Source organism: Pelodiscus sinensis, chromosome 11 (assembly GCF_052426305.1).
Source record: "Pelodiscus sinensis isolate ZL-2025 chromosome 11, ASM5242630v1, whole genome shotgun sequence".
In the NCBI taxonomy this organism is placed as follows: domain Eukaryota; kingdom Metazoa; phylum Chordata; order Testudines; family Trionychidae; genus Pelodiscus; species Pelodiscus sinensis.
The window spans coordinates 2,349,912-2,364,621 of record NC_143062.1 but is presented as its reverse complement, the minus strand read 5'-3'; the positions used below and the strand labels follow the sequence as shown (position 1 = coordinate 2,364,621).

At 45.1% G+C, this 14,710-nt stretch overlaps 1 protein-coding gene across 3 annotated transcripts in view; it reads left to right on the top strand.

Moving 5' to 3' along the window:
- The window catches only part of FBLN2 (fibulin 2), a 184,529-nt gene extending 175,922 nt beyond the window's left edge, over positions 1 to 8,607 (top strand). For all 3 annotated transcript variants that reach the window (XM_075939673.2, XM_006125827.3, XM_075939674.2), the window contains 2 exons: positions 2,931 to 3,054; positions 5,159 to 8,607. In XM_075939673.2, coding sequence (XP_075795788.2) covers positions 2,931 to 3,054; positions 5,159 to 5,516 — 482 coding nt within the window. In that variant the 3' untranslated portion in view covers positions 5,517 to 8,607. The remainder of the gene's footprint in view (positions 1 to 2,930; positions 3,055 to 5,158) is intronic.
- Positions 8,608 to 14,710: the final 6,103 nt, after the last annotated feature.

Sequence of the window (14,710 nt, the reverse complement as noted above, 5' to 3'; positions counted from 1 at the left end):
GGTACATTTCAGGACTAACTCCTTTGACTTCAGTAGAGTTACAGGATTTAAAAGTATATGTGAGCCCAGAATCAGGTTCCCAGTGTTATGCCTCTTGCATTGATGTTAGGGGAAACATTTATTTTGCCCACCGGCAGTAGCTTTAATTATCCTCCTTCCATTCCTGTCATGTACTGACAGCAAGGCCTGATGCTGCTTGTATGACCCATGCTATCTTTGCACACACTTCAGTTGAAACCGGACTTCTCCAGACTTACTCGTATGAGTCACTACTGCTGAGCTGAATAGCCAGGCTCGCTGTAGCTCAGAGCTGTGAGAGACCCTTTCCTCTGTAGCTCTGGCACAGAAGGGAATGTGTAACACACGCAGACCCACGAGTTATGCCCTCTTTTCAAGTGCATTGCTTGCCAGCTTAAGCCTGCACAGAGGGAGCCCAGCACTGTGCAAATTTATCCCACTGAATGAATTATATAGTGACACTTTTGAGGCAAATTTTTAAAGGTTCTGCCAAATATGCACTTGATTTACAGCTTTACAACCACAGGTCTGCATTGATATTTGCAAAATTATACATAGGAAGAGGCAACCGTGTATTTTGTGCATGGAAACTGGCACTGGGCCATGCGACAGAAGTGAATGTGTGACTAGGTACCTGTTTTCTTGCATGTTTCCATGAGCAAATGCCGATTTCTAAGCAATGTCAAGAATGTGCACAGAAATTTGCAGGCTTGTGTATAGAGACCTTTTTAAAAAGATGGTCTTATGAATTTCTTTCTAGAACAGTCTAAATCCTCAATTCGTTTAAATTGGCATGAATCCAAATAAGTTAGATCAATTTACACCAGCTGAGGAACTGGGCATGAATGTTTCTCATTTGTTCTGTCCTTATGCTGAAAGCCACTAAAGCCGTGGTGTCCGACCAGTTCTGAAGTAACAGCCATTATAGCAGTAGCAAACTAGCCACACTCAACCGGCCAAATAGCCGCATGTGGCTAGTAGCTAGCGTGTTGGACACCACAGCACTAAGGTACTGTCCTTTGTAGCATTTCTCTGCTGGCATTTTCACTGCACTGTGAATTCACACCAAGGAGTTGTGGACAGTTCCTCAACATGGAGAATGTTTTTAAAAAGCTATGCAAATTTCACACCAGAGCCAAACTGCTGAGGTGAGTCTTGGCTACAATATAGAAAAAAAATCCTCCTTTCGCCAGTTTTGAGTAATAGTGAGGGATCTCATTTTTAAAATTTAGTTATATTTCCTATGGTATATATTTTTTGCTGGACTTTTAAACCAGTGTGGCTTGCAAGAGCAAGTCTCATCTTTAGGGGGAATGGCTGTGGTTTTCCTTTAAGAGTCTGTCTCCTCTATGATGATTGGAAGAATCACAGAGCACTGCACAATCCGCACGGTTTTGTCTGTTAACATTTATTTTATTTTAAAATCTCCTTGTGTTGTCTAGACATTTGAGAAAGCACAGTGTGACTGCAAGATGTCTGCCAATCTTTTCGGCTCATGTTGGATCCCTGTTTTTGCATCTGGTTTTCAGCATTTTTAGGACCAGGGTTTAGTACAATGCATTTTTATTATGCAAGTAGCCATGTTTCTGTCCAGTGACTTGAAGCATCTTTGTATTTTACTTTTCCTTAGAACTGTGTTGCTTTCTGCAATTTTTGTCATTAATAGAGGACTTTTAGGTTAAATATATACTTAGGATCAAACTGTCTTCTTTTAAACTGTTGTTCATGAAGTTTCTATATTCAAAATAATTATGTAGGCAGCTTCTCAAAGTCTGCTGACATGATCTATCTGTCTGATTCATTAAAAAATTAATGAGGATCTTCTTGTTGTAAGTACAGACCAGATATGTTCTATTAGATTATTGCTAGTGACAGAGAGGAAGCAGACCAAAATAATTCTGGTTCACTATATTGTTCATATCATAGATCTGCTGACACCATGTGAGCAACTGAGAAGATGACCGACCAACGCAGAAGTAGTTCTGCCTAAATCATTATGTTTCTGTTTTGACCTTTGAATGTTTTGATTACCGAAAGCAGTGGTATGATAGTAGGATCTTTGGTTTCCAGAGTTCTTTTCTGTCTCCTGCTAATTCTCCACTGGAAGTTAAAAGAATCCAGCGTTGCATCAGATTTGCTTGCTGTGAAGTAAGAGCAGCGGAACTTAGCATCTCTAAAGATGTAAAAATATTTGCAAAATGCAGATAAAAAACAAGCTGAAGCAAGCTCAGAAGTGGCAGGCACATCTTTGCAGGATGGTTGGAGTCTGCCAGGTCATCTCAGTGGAAGTCCTGGCTCTCAAATGATAACAAGGGAAAGATTGCAAACCCCTTAGATCAGGAACCCTTGTCTTTCCTGTTTCTTGTATGCTGTCAGCTTTTAACAAATAATAAATTATACTAAAATGCTAACGGGGAATTAAACAGTTTTTTTCACAACCTATTTTAATACGCACTTGAATTTTAAGATAACCTAAATAAGCATATTTTATTCTACCATTCCAAAACTGTGGGAGCTATGTATCTGGGTATATGTCTGAGAGATGAGCCTGACCTACAAAATATGGATGTGGATTTCAAGTCCTGTGACTCAACACTGTTTTTGTAAACAATCTTTGCTTGTAGGCAACAGTCACCATTTATTGGCAAACTCAATCCCTCCCAGCCACAGAGAGTCACAGTTAGAGCCCTTCTTCAGATCCAAAAACACAGGCTTGCCTCTCTTTTTACTGTGTGTGTGTGTATATATATATATATAATTGTTCACACATACATGTTCAGATTCATATTTTACATTGGGATGTGTGTGTGTGTACATGCATGTACACATGCATGTGTATGTATCTTCAGGTTCAGCTCTCACGATTGCACACTAGATTTACTGCGTATCTTCCTCATGTTTTCCATTACCAGATATTGATGAATGTGCAATTGGGACCCACAATTGCTCCGCTGCGGAGTCTTGCTACAATATCCAGGGCAGCTACCGATGCCTGTTGTTCGAGTGTCCTCCAAACTACAGGAAAGTGTCTGACATGTAAGTCCTCACTGATTGTCATAATATATTCCCTTTGGCTGCTTTCCCTGCCCCTACCCCAGACTGTCTTAATCTTAGGGTATTTATAAAGCACTCCCTGCTATGGACTGTCCAGGGAACTCCTGTTGCTGCTGCTTTAGAGCGCGGTGCTTTAACAGTCGCGTTAGGCCTGGTCGGACCTGGCATGAGCAGCCTTGCAGAAGTCTTCCAGGGTCCCTTCCAGGGTCCGGGCTCTTCAGCAGGCTGGAAGCTCTGTGAGCTCGGCTTTCTAGGCTGCCTAGCACTTCACCTGGTGGTGTGCCAGGGTCCCGGGCAACTCAAGGACCCTCGGGAACATTTCACAAACATCAAAGAGAAATGTCAGCTCCATTTTTTCTGTGCGAAAGTTTGGAATTTCCAGTCCCCCGGAAATGTTGGGCTTTGTTGCATTTCAGAACCTTTCTGTAGAGACAGAGACATTGGCGCTTCCTGCGGAATGGGAACGGCCGTTGTCAGCTGGCTGGAATGCTCATGTTCGTTGTATGATCTAGGGCCTTGGAGCAGCTGCCGCAAGCACTGATCACATGGAGGAGCGATCCCATTAAAGAGGAAGCTGTGACTCCCACCCATGCTTTTGTTCTGATTGGGCCATCACATTCACCTGACGGGGCAGTGCCCGGAAATGCCTGCATTCGTTTGCCCTGTATGCACCGTGGTGCTGCTGTGCCCAGAAAGCAGCCATGCCCATCCACAATCAGTGCCAATGGCCATGTCGGGTGGCCTTGGAGAATGGGTCAGAAAGAGCTATTGAGAAATCACAGAGGCTGTTCTCCTCCTCTCCAAAATGAGAATCCCTGTCACTTACCTCTTCCATGTAGTTTTATTGCTTTCTTTAAAAAACTAGGACTGGGCAGTTTGGCTGGTGCTCACCCGACTTGTTGAGGGGGAGAGTACAACTGCCTCAGGAAATGTGATTATTTTGGATTTCATAACACACAGACCCAGTCTTGCATTTTGATGATTCACTGATTCCTCATCCAAGAATTAGGCTCCACCCGGTAGGACTTCTCTGTCTGTCTGTATGCTCACTGTGGAGCTTGCAAACAGGGCGGAAGATGTTTTGGGTATGCTGTTGTGCGTATGTTTTGGGGGAGAGGGACTGTAAAAGCAGAATAAGCTGCTGTTAGTTACTAGGGATGTAATAGTATAACCATTTCAACGGTTAACCAGTACGCCTGGACTTATTGATTACCATGAATGATTACACGCAGGCTGCCACCCTGCTCCCAGGTTGCCTGCTGCCCCCAAGTGCTGCAGGCTCTGTATCAGAGCCCTCAGCACAGGGCAGCAGCTGTCTAGGGAGCAGGGCTGGCAAGAGGGAGCTTGTACGCACGGGAACCAGTTTAAAAGCCAGCTTCCGGTACTCACGAGCCCCCGGGGAGCCAGCTGCCGCCCTCTGCTGTAGGCTCTGCAGTATAAAACTTATACAGTAAACTTCCGATAATCCGGCACCTTTAGGACCCAGGGGGTGCCGGATTATCAAATATGATGGACTATCGGAAGGGTGGGCTATGAGGGGCTTGGGGTGGAGTCGGGGGGATGCACCCCTCAGCGTTGTGGGACCAACCCGGCAGCACCCCAGCTGCTCTGCCCCCAGCTTCCCTGAGTCAGTCACTGGTCAGTTTCAACAGTGGCTGAATCGGGGATGCCGGGGCAGAGCAGCCCCAATTGTCCGGCTGCCCGGAGCACTTCCGGGTTCCAGATGGTGCCGGACCATTGGATGCCAGACCACTGGAGTTTTACTGTACTGCAGAGCCTGAAGCATAGCTGGCTTCCTGCGGGTGGAGCCAGGTAGCCCTGCTCTTAGGGAGCTGGCTGCACTGCAGGCTTTGCAGTGTAAGCTTTATATTGCACAGCCCACAGCATGTAACCACTGAGATTTTCACCAGTTACACGGTTACGCAATTATCCATTTTTTTAACATCCCTATTAGTTATGCAGTTGAAACTTGAGGCTTTTCTGCATCTCTAACATATGCCAAAGGCTTCTTGTGAATCACTCAGATGGACATTTTCTAACTCAAAGCTACTGGAGAACTGATCGTTCCTTCTTTGTACTTTCTCAGGAGGTGTGAACGCAACAATTGCTTTAACTATGTGGATTGCCAGAACACCCCCGTGCGAATTACTTACTATCAACTCAACTTTCAAACCAACATCATAGTCCCAGCTCATATTTTCCGTATTGGACCTTCACCTGCCTATGCTGGAGACAACATAATCCTCACCATCAACAAAGGAAATGAAGAAAACTACTTCAGCACTAGGAAGCTTAATGCCTATACAGGCATCGTCTATCTTCAGCGACAAGTGAAGGAGCCTAAAGACTTTTTGTTAGATGTTGAAATGAAATTATGGCGTCAAGGAACATACACGACGTTTCTTGCCAAAATTTACATATTCATCACAGCTCATGCTTACTGAGACACGTACTGACATTGGAATGTATTGGTGCTATGCTCTTTCAATAGTCTACAAAGGTTATTATGGTGGAACTGGTATTTACTGTATCTACCCTTTATATTACTTTTCTATTATTGCTTTCAATTCTTTTTATCCGTTGTGTAAATTAACTTAATTTTTACTGACGTATCTTTTGTGTAATTCTTTAGCTGGAATCTTCTTTTTGAATCGCTCCAGTGAATTCCTTTGGTTTAGTTACAGTTATAAGATACTGCACTAGAAAGGAAAACAGTTCACTTAGCCCTGGTCTTATTTTGAAATAACAAGTGGGTGTCCACACTGCCAAGCCCGTTATTTCGAAAGAAGAAGCTGGTTATTTCGAAATATCTGCTGCTTTCCACAAGGAATAATGCTCATTTTGCATGTTATTTCAAAATAGCGGTAGTGTGGATGCTCCACTGCTGCTATTTCGAAATAACTACTTCTGAGAGTCATTCAAACTAATTACTCCCCAGAGCTTCTTGGGGCACAAAGTTGAGTTAGCACATCCACAATAGTGGAACTTGCCTCAGATTAATTTTGAGGCTTCCCCATAGTGTGGACACGCTATTTTGAAATTATTATTTCGGGAGTTACTATTTTGAAATAAGTTATTTTGAAATAGTTTCCTAATGTAGACATGTCCTTAGAGGCTTTGGTGTGTGCCACTGACCGGGAGGGTAGATGGACTGAGCAATTTCTCTTTAGCACAGATTGCACAAACCTAAAGTTTTGCTTAGCCAAAAGCTTTACGGAGGTGTCTCTATACCCAGATGCTGTGGTGAGGAAGGACATATAAGTACACAGACAGACAGCTAGTGAACCTCATGTAAAAGGTTCATTTTCCCCCAACTTTCATAATATAGCAATAAATATAGAACATATGCAAACAAACCTGCCCCACCCACAAACAAACTATAAGACAGGTTGAACCTCTCTAGTCCAAAACTCACTAGTCTGGAAACATCCGTCATCCAGAATGATTTTAGTTACCCAGATGTCTACTTTTCATGGGTGTGGCCACGTTTCCCATAAAGTTTGTTTACAGCCACCAGTCCTAGCTCTCAGTGTTCTGTGCTGTCATTTAGCTCTAATTTGTCTTCTTACAATCCAGTAAGCAGTGTAAGTGTTGGTAATGCTGCTAAACAATATAGACCTTCCCTCGTCTGGAAAATTCTCTCATTCGGAACTGGTCAGGTCCCAAGGGTGCCGGATTAGAGAGGTTCAACCTGTAATAGGTTGACTTTATAGAGACTATTCATGTGCTTAAATTTAAGTACATGTTCAAATATGTACAGGACTGAAGCCTTAAAGTAATGTCTTGCACTGTCAATTAGAAATTCACATTTCAGTTAGTTGTATTTGTCCTGTATGTGTTTGAACTCCTCTTTTGAACACATTCTATTCCGGTAGCTCTGATTACACATTAGCTGTGTTATCCTTCTTAAAAGGAATGCCAAAGAGGAAACATGTAATCAATGACCATACTTGGTTCAAAAGTCTGGGTGTGCAATTAGATTAATAGATTGCAACTTCAAATAAACAAAATAAAAGGGGAGTAACTTATATTTTCTAAGAAAATTCCTTCAGGGATGCTATCTTCATGATGTAGCGAAAAATGCTAGTTAGATTGGCAGGTTTTTTAGTGTCATTATGTCACAGTACAACTTCAGTTTCAAAGCCCTACACTAGGACCTTAATCCTAACTCCCCTCCCCCAAGTTTGAATTTATAAGCGGTTCATCGACACTACCAAGCCCATTATTTTGAAATAACAGGCCGCGGATGTTGAACTCTGTACTCCTGCTTTTCACGTTGAGTAATGCTAATTCTGAAATAGTAATTTTGAAAGAACTGTGTGGACGCTCCAGTACTGCTAGTTTGAATTTATTGGCCTCCGGGAGGCCTCCCACACATCTCCAGAGTGCTTCCTGGGGCTCTGAATTCGAGTCCCCATTAACAGAGGCTTCCTCGGATGAATTTCAATGCTTCTGGGTAGTTTGGACACTCTAGTTTGAATGTGTTAAATTAGGAGTTCTTAAGTCGAATTTAGTAATTTTGAAATAGTTTCCTAGTGTAGATATGGCCAAAATGGATTTCCTCTTGTTTCATAGGATATGTCTACACTACAAAGATAAATCGGAAAAAGAAACGTATCTTTTTCCGATTTACTTCCGAAAGAGGCTTTTCCAAAATTTGGGCCGTCAACATGGGGTCAAATTTTGGGAAAAAACCTCTTTCGGAACACCCCTTCTTCCTCGTAAAACGAAGTTTACAGAGATGCCAAAAAAAGTATCCGCTTTTCTGACATTTTTTTCGGAAAAGCAGATGCAATCCTCTGCAGTCTAAACATAGCCATAGGAAACTGGATGATAGCCCAAAGTTGAGGGCCAGGTGTGGTATGTGTAATGTAATCAAAGTATTTGTTAGAACTTAGAAGCAAATATCAACAAATTTTTATAGATCTTTTTAAAAAGCTCCAGTGCTGTAATTTTCTAAGCATCCTCTGACCTAGTTATAATTATGTTGCAAAATGTTCTTGATGAAAATCATAAATCCAGTATACTCACTACTCTGTAGTTTAATAATCCAGTCTATCCTACAGTAGACCATATATTGGCCAGTGTGCATTGTATATAAAATGAAAGAAACCAAAGCCTGTGCATTTTATACAGAAATAATCAACCATTTGATTATCATCTTTTTGTAAAATATTAACTTGTGCTGTGGATTAAGAATTTTAAAAGTTAGCTATGGGGTGAAGAGGGAGATGTACTGTATTCATTATATCCCATGGTCAATTCTACCATTTCAAATAAGTCATTTTTAAAATTTGAACTTTTTTCAGATAGTAAAACATAAACCTTTTTATACCTAACCTTAGACATACCCATGACTATAGAAAATGATTTGTTACTCTTTAGTTGTAAATTCTGGAATATCTGTAAGTTGCTTACATCAAACTTGTACTTGTGCTATCAGAATCCTTTCTGTAAAAGTGATCGCCACACGAGTTCTGTTTTTCATAGTTAATGGCCTTAAGAAATGACCAGTAAAGTGCCAATTGGAAACAATGCGTTTATGCAATTTATCATTTCAAGGAACTGTCTCTGCAATGCTAGGATTGGCAAGATGAAGAGGAAAAGCCACAATGAGTACAAAAGTCTTTCAGATTCATTATGCAGCTTGCACATTAGGAGGTGATAAGAGTTCTCCGTGCCCCAGTAGGGCACATCAAGAATCACTGAAACCCAAAGTTCTCCATCAGCATTAGTATTTGATTGAGTATAAATGCCATTCAAGCTCCAGCAGTCTGTCCTGTCAGAGAATAAATGGACAAACAATTTGTTACTTCTGCTGACTAAAAGCAACAACAGTCAATCATTATGTTAAGCCTCTGGCAGTTTGAAACAGTGGCTTTTCATTTTCTAGGACAGGTAATTGATGAACAAAGTTCTGGAAAAGGCTTTGCATGCTATGATATAAAAATATTGCTTAATAGTGTTTAACCCTGTTTTCATCAGCAGTGCAAGCTACAGGCAACCAGATAAGAGAGAATGACCTCTCTGCTCTACAGCCTGGTCGATACTAACCCCCACCATCGATGTAATCTACATCACTCCGGCTAGGCAAATAGCAAGGCTGAAGCTGACGTACTTACCGCAGTGCCTGGTGTGCAGTGAGGTCAGCGGGGGCTGCTCTCCTATCGATGCTGGCTACTCTTCTCGTCCCGGTGGAGTACGAGAGCACGTAGAGTGCTAAGCAGACGTGATAAATCAATGGCCGGTGGATTGATCGCTGCAGAACTGACCTCCAGCAAAGTGGAGACAAGCCCTATCTATCCGCTGTGTTCTCTCTCATTTTTCAGACCCCTGAGCAGAATGAATTTTGTTATGTGCACCAGTGTGGAGGTGAAGGTGATGTGTGACCTGGAGATGGTGTGCATATTGGTGCACATTACAAAATACATGTGGTAGGAGTGGGGCCAATGGTTTCTGAGTGTGGGAAGGGGCTCAGGCTTGGGGTAGAGGATAGGATGGCAGGTGTGGGAAAGCTCTGGCTGGAGGTGTGGGCTCTAGGTTGGACCTGAGGATGAGGGACTCAAGGCTAGGACACAGGGCTGGTGTTGAAGGGCTCTGGCTGGGGGTGGGTCTGGGGATAAGGGGTTCAGGGCTGGGACAGAAGGTTGGTGTGCAGCATGGGGCTCCAGGCTTGGGGGTGGGGCCGAGGGACTTGGAATACAGGAGGGGGCTACAAGTGGAGGCTGGGTGTTGAGGTGCAGGAGAGAGTGAGGACTCTCGGGTGGGCCTGAGGATGAGGGGTTTGGGATGCAAGAGGGGGCTTCAGATTTGGGGAGGGGTTCAAGGCTGGGGGTTGGGATGTAGGAGGCGTTACCAGCACAGGGCTGAGGGATGGCATGGGGAAGGTGGTACAGGCTCTGGTGGGCTGGGGTGGGGTTTAGGGTGCAGGAGGTGGCACTGTGCTGGGGGCTTAGGCTTACCTGGATGGTGCCTGTTCAGCAGTGCTTATGTAAGGGGACTGTTACCCCTTACTTAAACTCTGTGGGAGTTTTTTGGCTTGCCAGCTCCCAGTGTCAACAGGGGAAGGGTCCATGAGACTGACAGACCCCAGAGACAATGGAAAGCAGCCAACACTCCAGCTTAGCCTGATTGACAAGTTGGACAGGCCAGTGAGAAAAGCAAGAGGCCAGGACCCGTCCTCCCTGTGAGCTGGGATTGTTCTGGCTCTCTCTGAGCAAACAGAGAGCTGAGAGACTGCCCAAAGGGGGGCAAGCTGTGTGCTGAGGGGCAGTTTTTGCAGCAGCTGAGCCTGACACACACAGCCCAAGGAGCGCAGACCCTGTGTTGAGCAGCAGACTGGCAGTGCTCAGAGAGCCAAAAGGAACAGGGAAGCAACGCAAGGAGCTAGAGACTGGCAAAGCAGCACCCTGCAGCTGGATGTGGTGAGCAGCTGGGAACTGCAAAGTGTGGGGAGAGGCTCTGGACTGGGAGAGGGGTCTGGCCACTTTGAGCTTGAGGCTGTGTGGTCACTGCCAGAGCAAGCGTGTCCAGCCTGCAGCCCCCCCCCCCTCCCCCCCCCGCAGCACATCCAAGGCCTCTAAGGAACAGACTGTGAACTATCCTTACACTCTGCAGACTGCTGTTTGTGATGTCCCCGTGCTACAGAGCAGGGCTGTGTGTTCTCATTTAACCATTCTCATTGTTTCTTATTCTTTTCTCTCTAATCAGTTGATGTTTAATAAATTGTATTTGCTTTGAACCTTATGAAGTGATCACTGGGCCAAGAAGGCCTGCAGTGTGAAGAGAGCACCTCGGAGTGGGGACACCCTAACTCCTGCCCCTAGTGACTACAAGGTCGGGGATTAAGCCCCAGGAAACCTGGGCCCAGCCTTGTTGGGGTTTCGAGAGCTGTGCTACTCCGGAGAGTGGAGGGGGAGCCCTCAGGATCAGGGAGCCGTGGGGTAAAGGAAGTGGGAGCGGGGACTCAGATCCTTTCGCTGGTTCATTTCACCGGGATGTATAGAAGCCAGGAAAGTTCCCCACAATAGCGGGACCTTCCCCCGCTTACACAGGGCAACTGCCCAGGGCCACAGGGGCACTGCGAAGCTGCTCAGGCTTTGCCTTCAGCCCTGGGCTGCAGTCCAGGGCAGCTTTGGCTTTCTTCTTTGGTCCCTATTGAATCTAATGGATTGGTGGACTCTCCGAAATCTGCTCCAGGCCCCCTGGCTGGAAACCACCCTCTACCCTACACGGTCTCTCTAGTCATACACTGTATGCTGTGCATTTAAAAACCAGTGCAAGCCAATAAGGCTAAATTTAGTCATTTAATAGGCGTCTTGCTTTCTGATTTAAACCAACATTAACAATCTGTGATTTAAATTGCTTTGATTTAAAAGAACATCCCTATGAGATACTGTCCTGCTGACACAGGACAAAAGCGGACATCAGACTCGTGGATTTTTGTTTGTTTTGGATCATTCTTCATAACTAATGCTATCATAGAAGTGCTGTATTACAGCGATAGCTTTACCACTTCTGCTATAAGGACAGTGAACAGTCCCCTGGGATCACACAGCCACGAGTATGTACAGTAGCACTAAGGGAAAGGAAGAGTAGTGAAGCAGGAAACGCAAACCTCCTTGCCAGTTTAACCAAACCCTAGGGGACAATTGGACAAGAATTCGGCTTCCCTCTCAGACACCCCTCCTGGAAGGCAGAGCTTCTTAGAACCCTCTCCAGGACAAAGGGAGACTGCAGTGCCACGTCTCGGTGTCCTCTCGTCAAGTGCAGAGAACAACGGAAGCAAGATCAAGGAGAGCTCTCGGCGCTAGGAACTAGGGATCGGAGACTCACGCAGGCCCAACGTGAGGGGAAATGAAGCTAAACGAGGAAGCTGGCAACTTTCCAAAAACTGTTGTTGTTTTTTTAAAATTAGCGGACTGAATAATTGCTCATAATTTCCATCATCAGCAAATTCGTTGTGGCTTGTGCGCAGGCGCTGCCGTCATTTCACACTCACCACCTGAATTCAGCTGCCAGGTTCCTGGGCTCCAGCTGTCCAGTCCCTCGTTCTGCTTTCCTTGTCCTCCAGGCCCAATGGCTTTCAAGCGGCTGGCCTGGCAAGTGTCTGGTCCGATTGCCCACCAGCAGGAGAGCCTGAGTTGTCACCGCTCCAGGTTTTCCCTCTCACCTTTTTCTGGAAGCTGTCCTGGGAAATCTGTGCTCTGCACATGCTGCCAGCTGTCCAGTTTTATGGGACTAGGCTCAAGTCCCAGCTTTGTGCATCACAGAGGTGGCGCCCCTGGGGATGACTCTCAGATACACTGAGTAGGTGAATGTTTAACGCTTACCCTGTGAGTTTATGCTGAAAGCAGTATGTTAGTTCAGCCTTCTCAAGGCCCACAGGGGAGCAGAGGATGCCAGAGCTAAGCCCCACTGGTGAGAAGTAGGGACAGCAGAAGGAAGAAGCAGGAGAAAGAGTTTTGCAGTTTGCCATGTGTTGCAAGGGGAGGCTGCAGGGCTGAGTTTAGGGCCCTTCAGGGATGTCGATACAGCAATGAAAACCAGGGCTCAAGCCAAACTTCCTCGCACCCACAAACTGATTGTTGTAACCTAAGGGTGGGCCCCAAGGTCTGAGCCCGTGTTCAGCTGGGACACAGGGTTGAGCCCTGTTGCGTGGCAGGGTGCATGCTGCCCTGGTTTGACCCCATCCCAGAAGAGCTCCAGCTGTACGCTAGAGTTCCCAGAGGCAGAGGATCAGCGCTGCAGGCAGCCAATGCCACAACAGGGATTGTCATTACTGCCTCACTGAAAATGCTCCGCCCTCTTGTTCCAGCTTCCTCCTCTCTCGTGGGTGGAGCTAGCCTGGAGTAAGGAGCTGACAAGGTGTCAAGGGGACCGCCAGGCGGAGCTGGTGTTAGATGGACTGGGATGGAGGGCAGGAAGCTGAAGCACTACTGTGCAGTGCTGAAGCCAGGAAGTTGCTCTGCCATCTGGGGGCTGGAGCTATAGTGAGAGCAACGTAGCGTTTCAGGGCCCCCCTGTAGCATGGAGCCCCGGCAATTGTCCTGCTTGCTACCCCCTAAGACTGGACCTGGCTTTTCTATGCAGAAAAACGCTTGATGCAGCACAGGTGGGCTGTGAAGTTTTTATAGCATATTGTGGAGGCCTGAGAGAGAAAAAGATTAAGAACCACTTTCCCAGTGTTTTCCTGGAATATACCGAGATACTAGAGTGGCAAGGGCTGTGTCGGAATATGAATAGACTCTAATAGGGGGAGGTGATGGGGTGTATGTGTGTGCATGCTTTTGAAATACCTGTTACATCCAGAAATACTACAATAATGTTATTAAGGTTATGTTCTTAAAGTTAGAAAATGTCAGGTTGCCATGGCTACCTTTAATTCTTCTCCTCTCAATTGCCATATATTTACGCAGTCTTTGATTACAGGTTCACATCTTCTCTTTTCCTTAGTGCCTCTGCTGCTTGTCGTGTATGGGGGGAGGGGTAATGTAGAAGGAGAGGAGAGGCCCATAGAAATGCATTGTATGATGGTATCATTATTTTTATTGTTATACTTCTTTTGGCTACTCAGAATTTCAACTGTAGTCCTTTGTACATATGTAAATATGAAGATGCAGTTGTATCATAAAGAAGCACAAGTTCAGAAGATAGAACGAGGGGATTTGTATATCAGGGGGCTGTAACGTCAGAATAATAGAGATAGCAGGACCTAGATTATGGCCAAGCAGAAAATGGAATGAAACTGTGAAGAGGTGCACAGTTGTACCAAATATAGACTAGACATCACTGGGCTGGAAGATACTTGAATGAGGCAGGTAGAAGACAAGTTTGGGCTTTGGTGTCTGGCTTGTCTAGTGTAATTTCCCCATCGTACCATGAGACACTTCAGTGACTGGCTTGAAAGACTGAGATGGGGGTCTAGTTTGTTTCCTTGTTCTCTTTCTCCAGTGGCTCCCAGGCAGGGGTATGTGTATTTCTAGGGATACACAAATGTGGTACATCCACTCATCTAGATACTTGCCTAGTTTCACAACAGGCTACAAAAAAAGGACTAGCTAAGTCAGTACAAACTAAAATTGCATGAATGACTTGTTTTTAATGCTTTATAAACTAAGCCCAGAAATGTAAGTACAAGGTTTACCTACCAATTGCTTTATTTTATAACTATATGGTTAAAAAAAGAAATCGAGCAATATTTTTATTCCTAGTGAGCTGTGACATGTTTGTGTTTTTATGTCTGAATTTGTAAGCAAGTAGTTTTTATAGGGCACAGTAATCTGGAAGGGTGAGAGTCATTGTTATAGTACCTCAGATCCTTTGTCTCCAGCCGCAGCCTTTATGTCATTTCTCATCCTCTTACAGCTTCTCTTCTCCAGCTTCCTCTGAAACCTCAGTCTTTCCTTTCTTGTTTGTCATCTCAGCTTGGTCATTCCTGCCACATCTGCTGCAGCTGGTCCCAGGACATCCAGTTCTTCCTCTAGTCATCCAGAGCCTTTGTGTCTTGCCTTCTCTGTCCCCTCAGAACATCACTGGTGGGACAGCAGGGAGACATACAAGAGAGTCCATCAAACTGTTCTTCAGTTGGAGCACTGGCACTGCAGCAGAGCTGGCAAGGCACAGGTCTGCTAGGAGC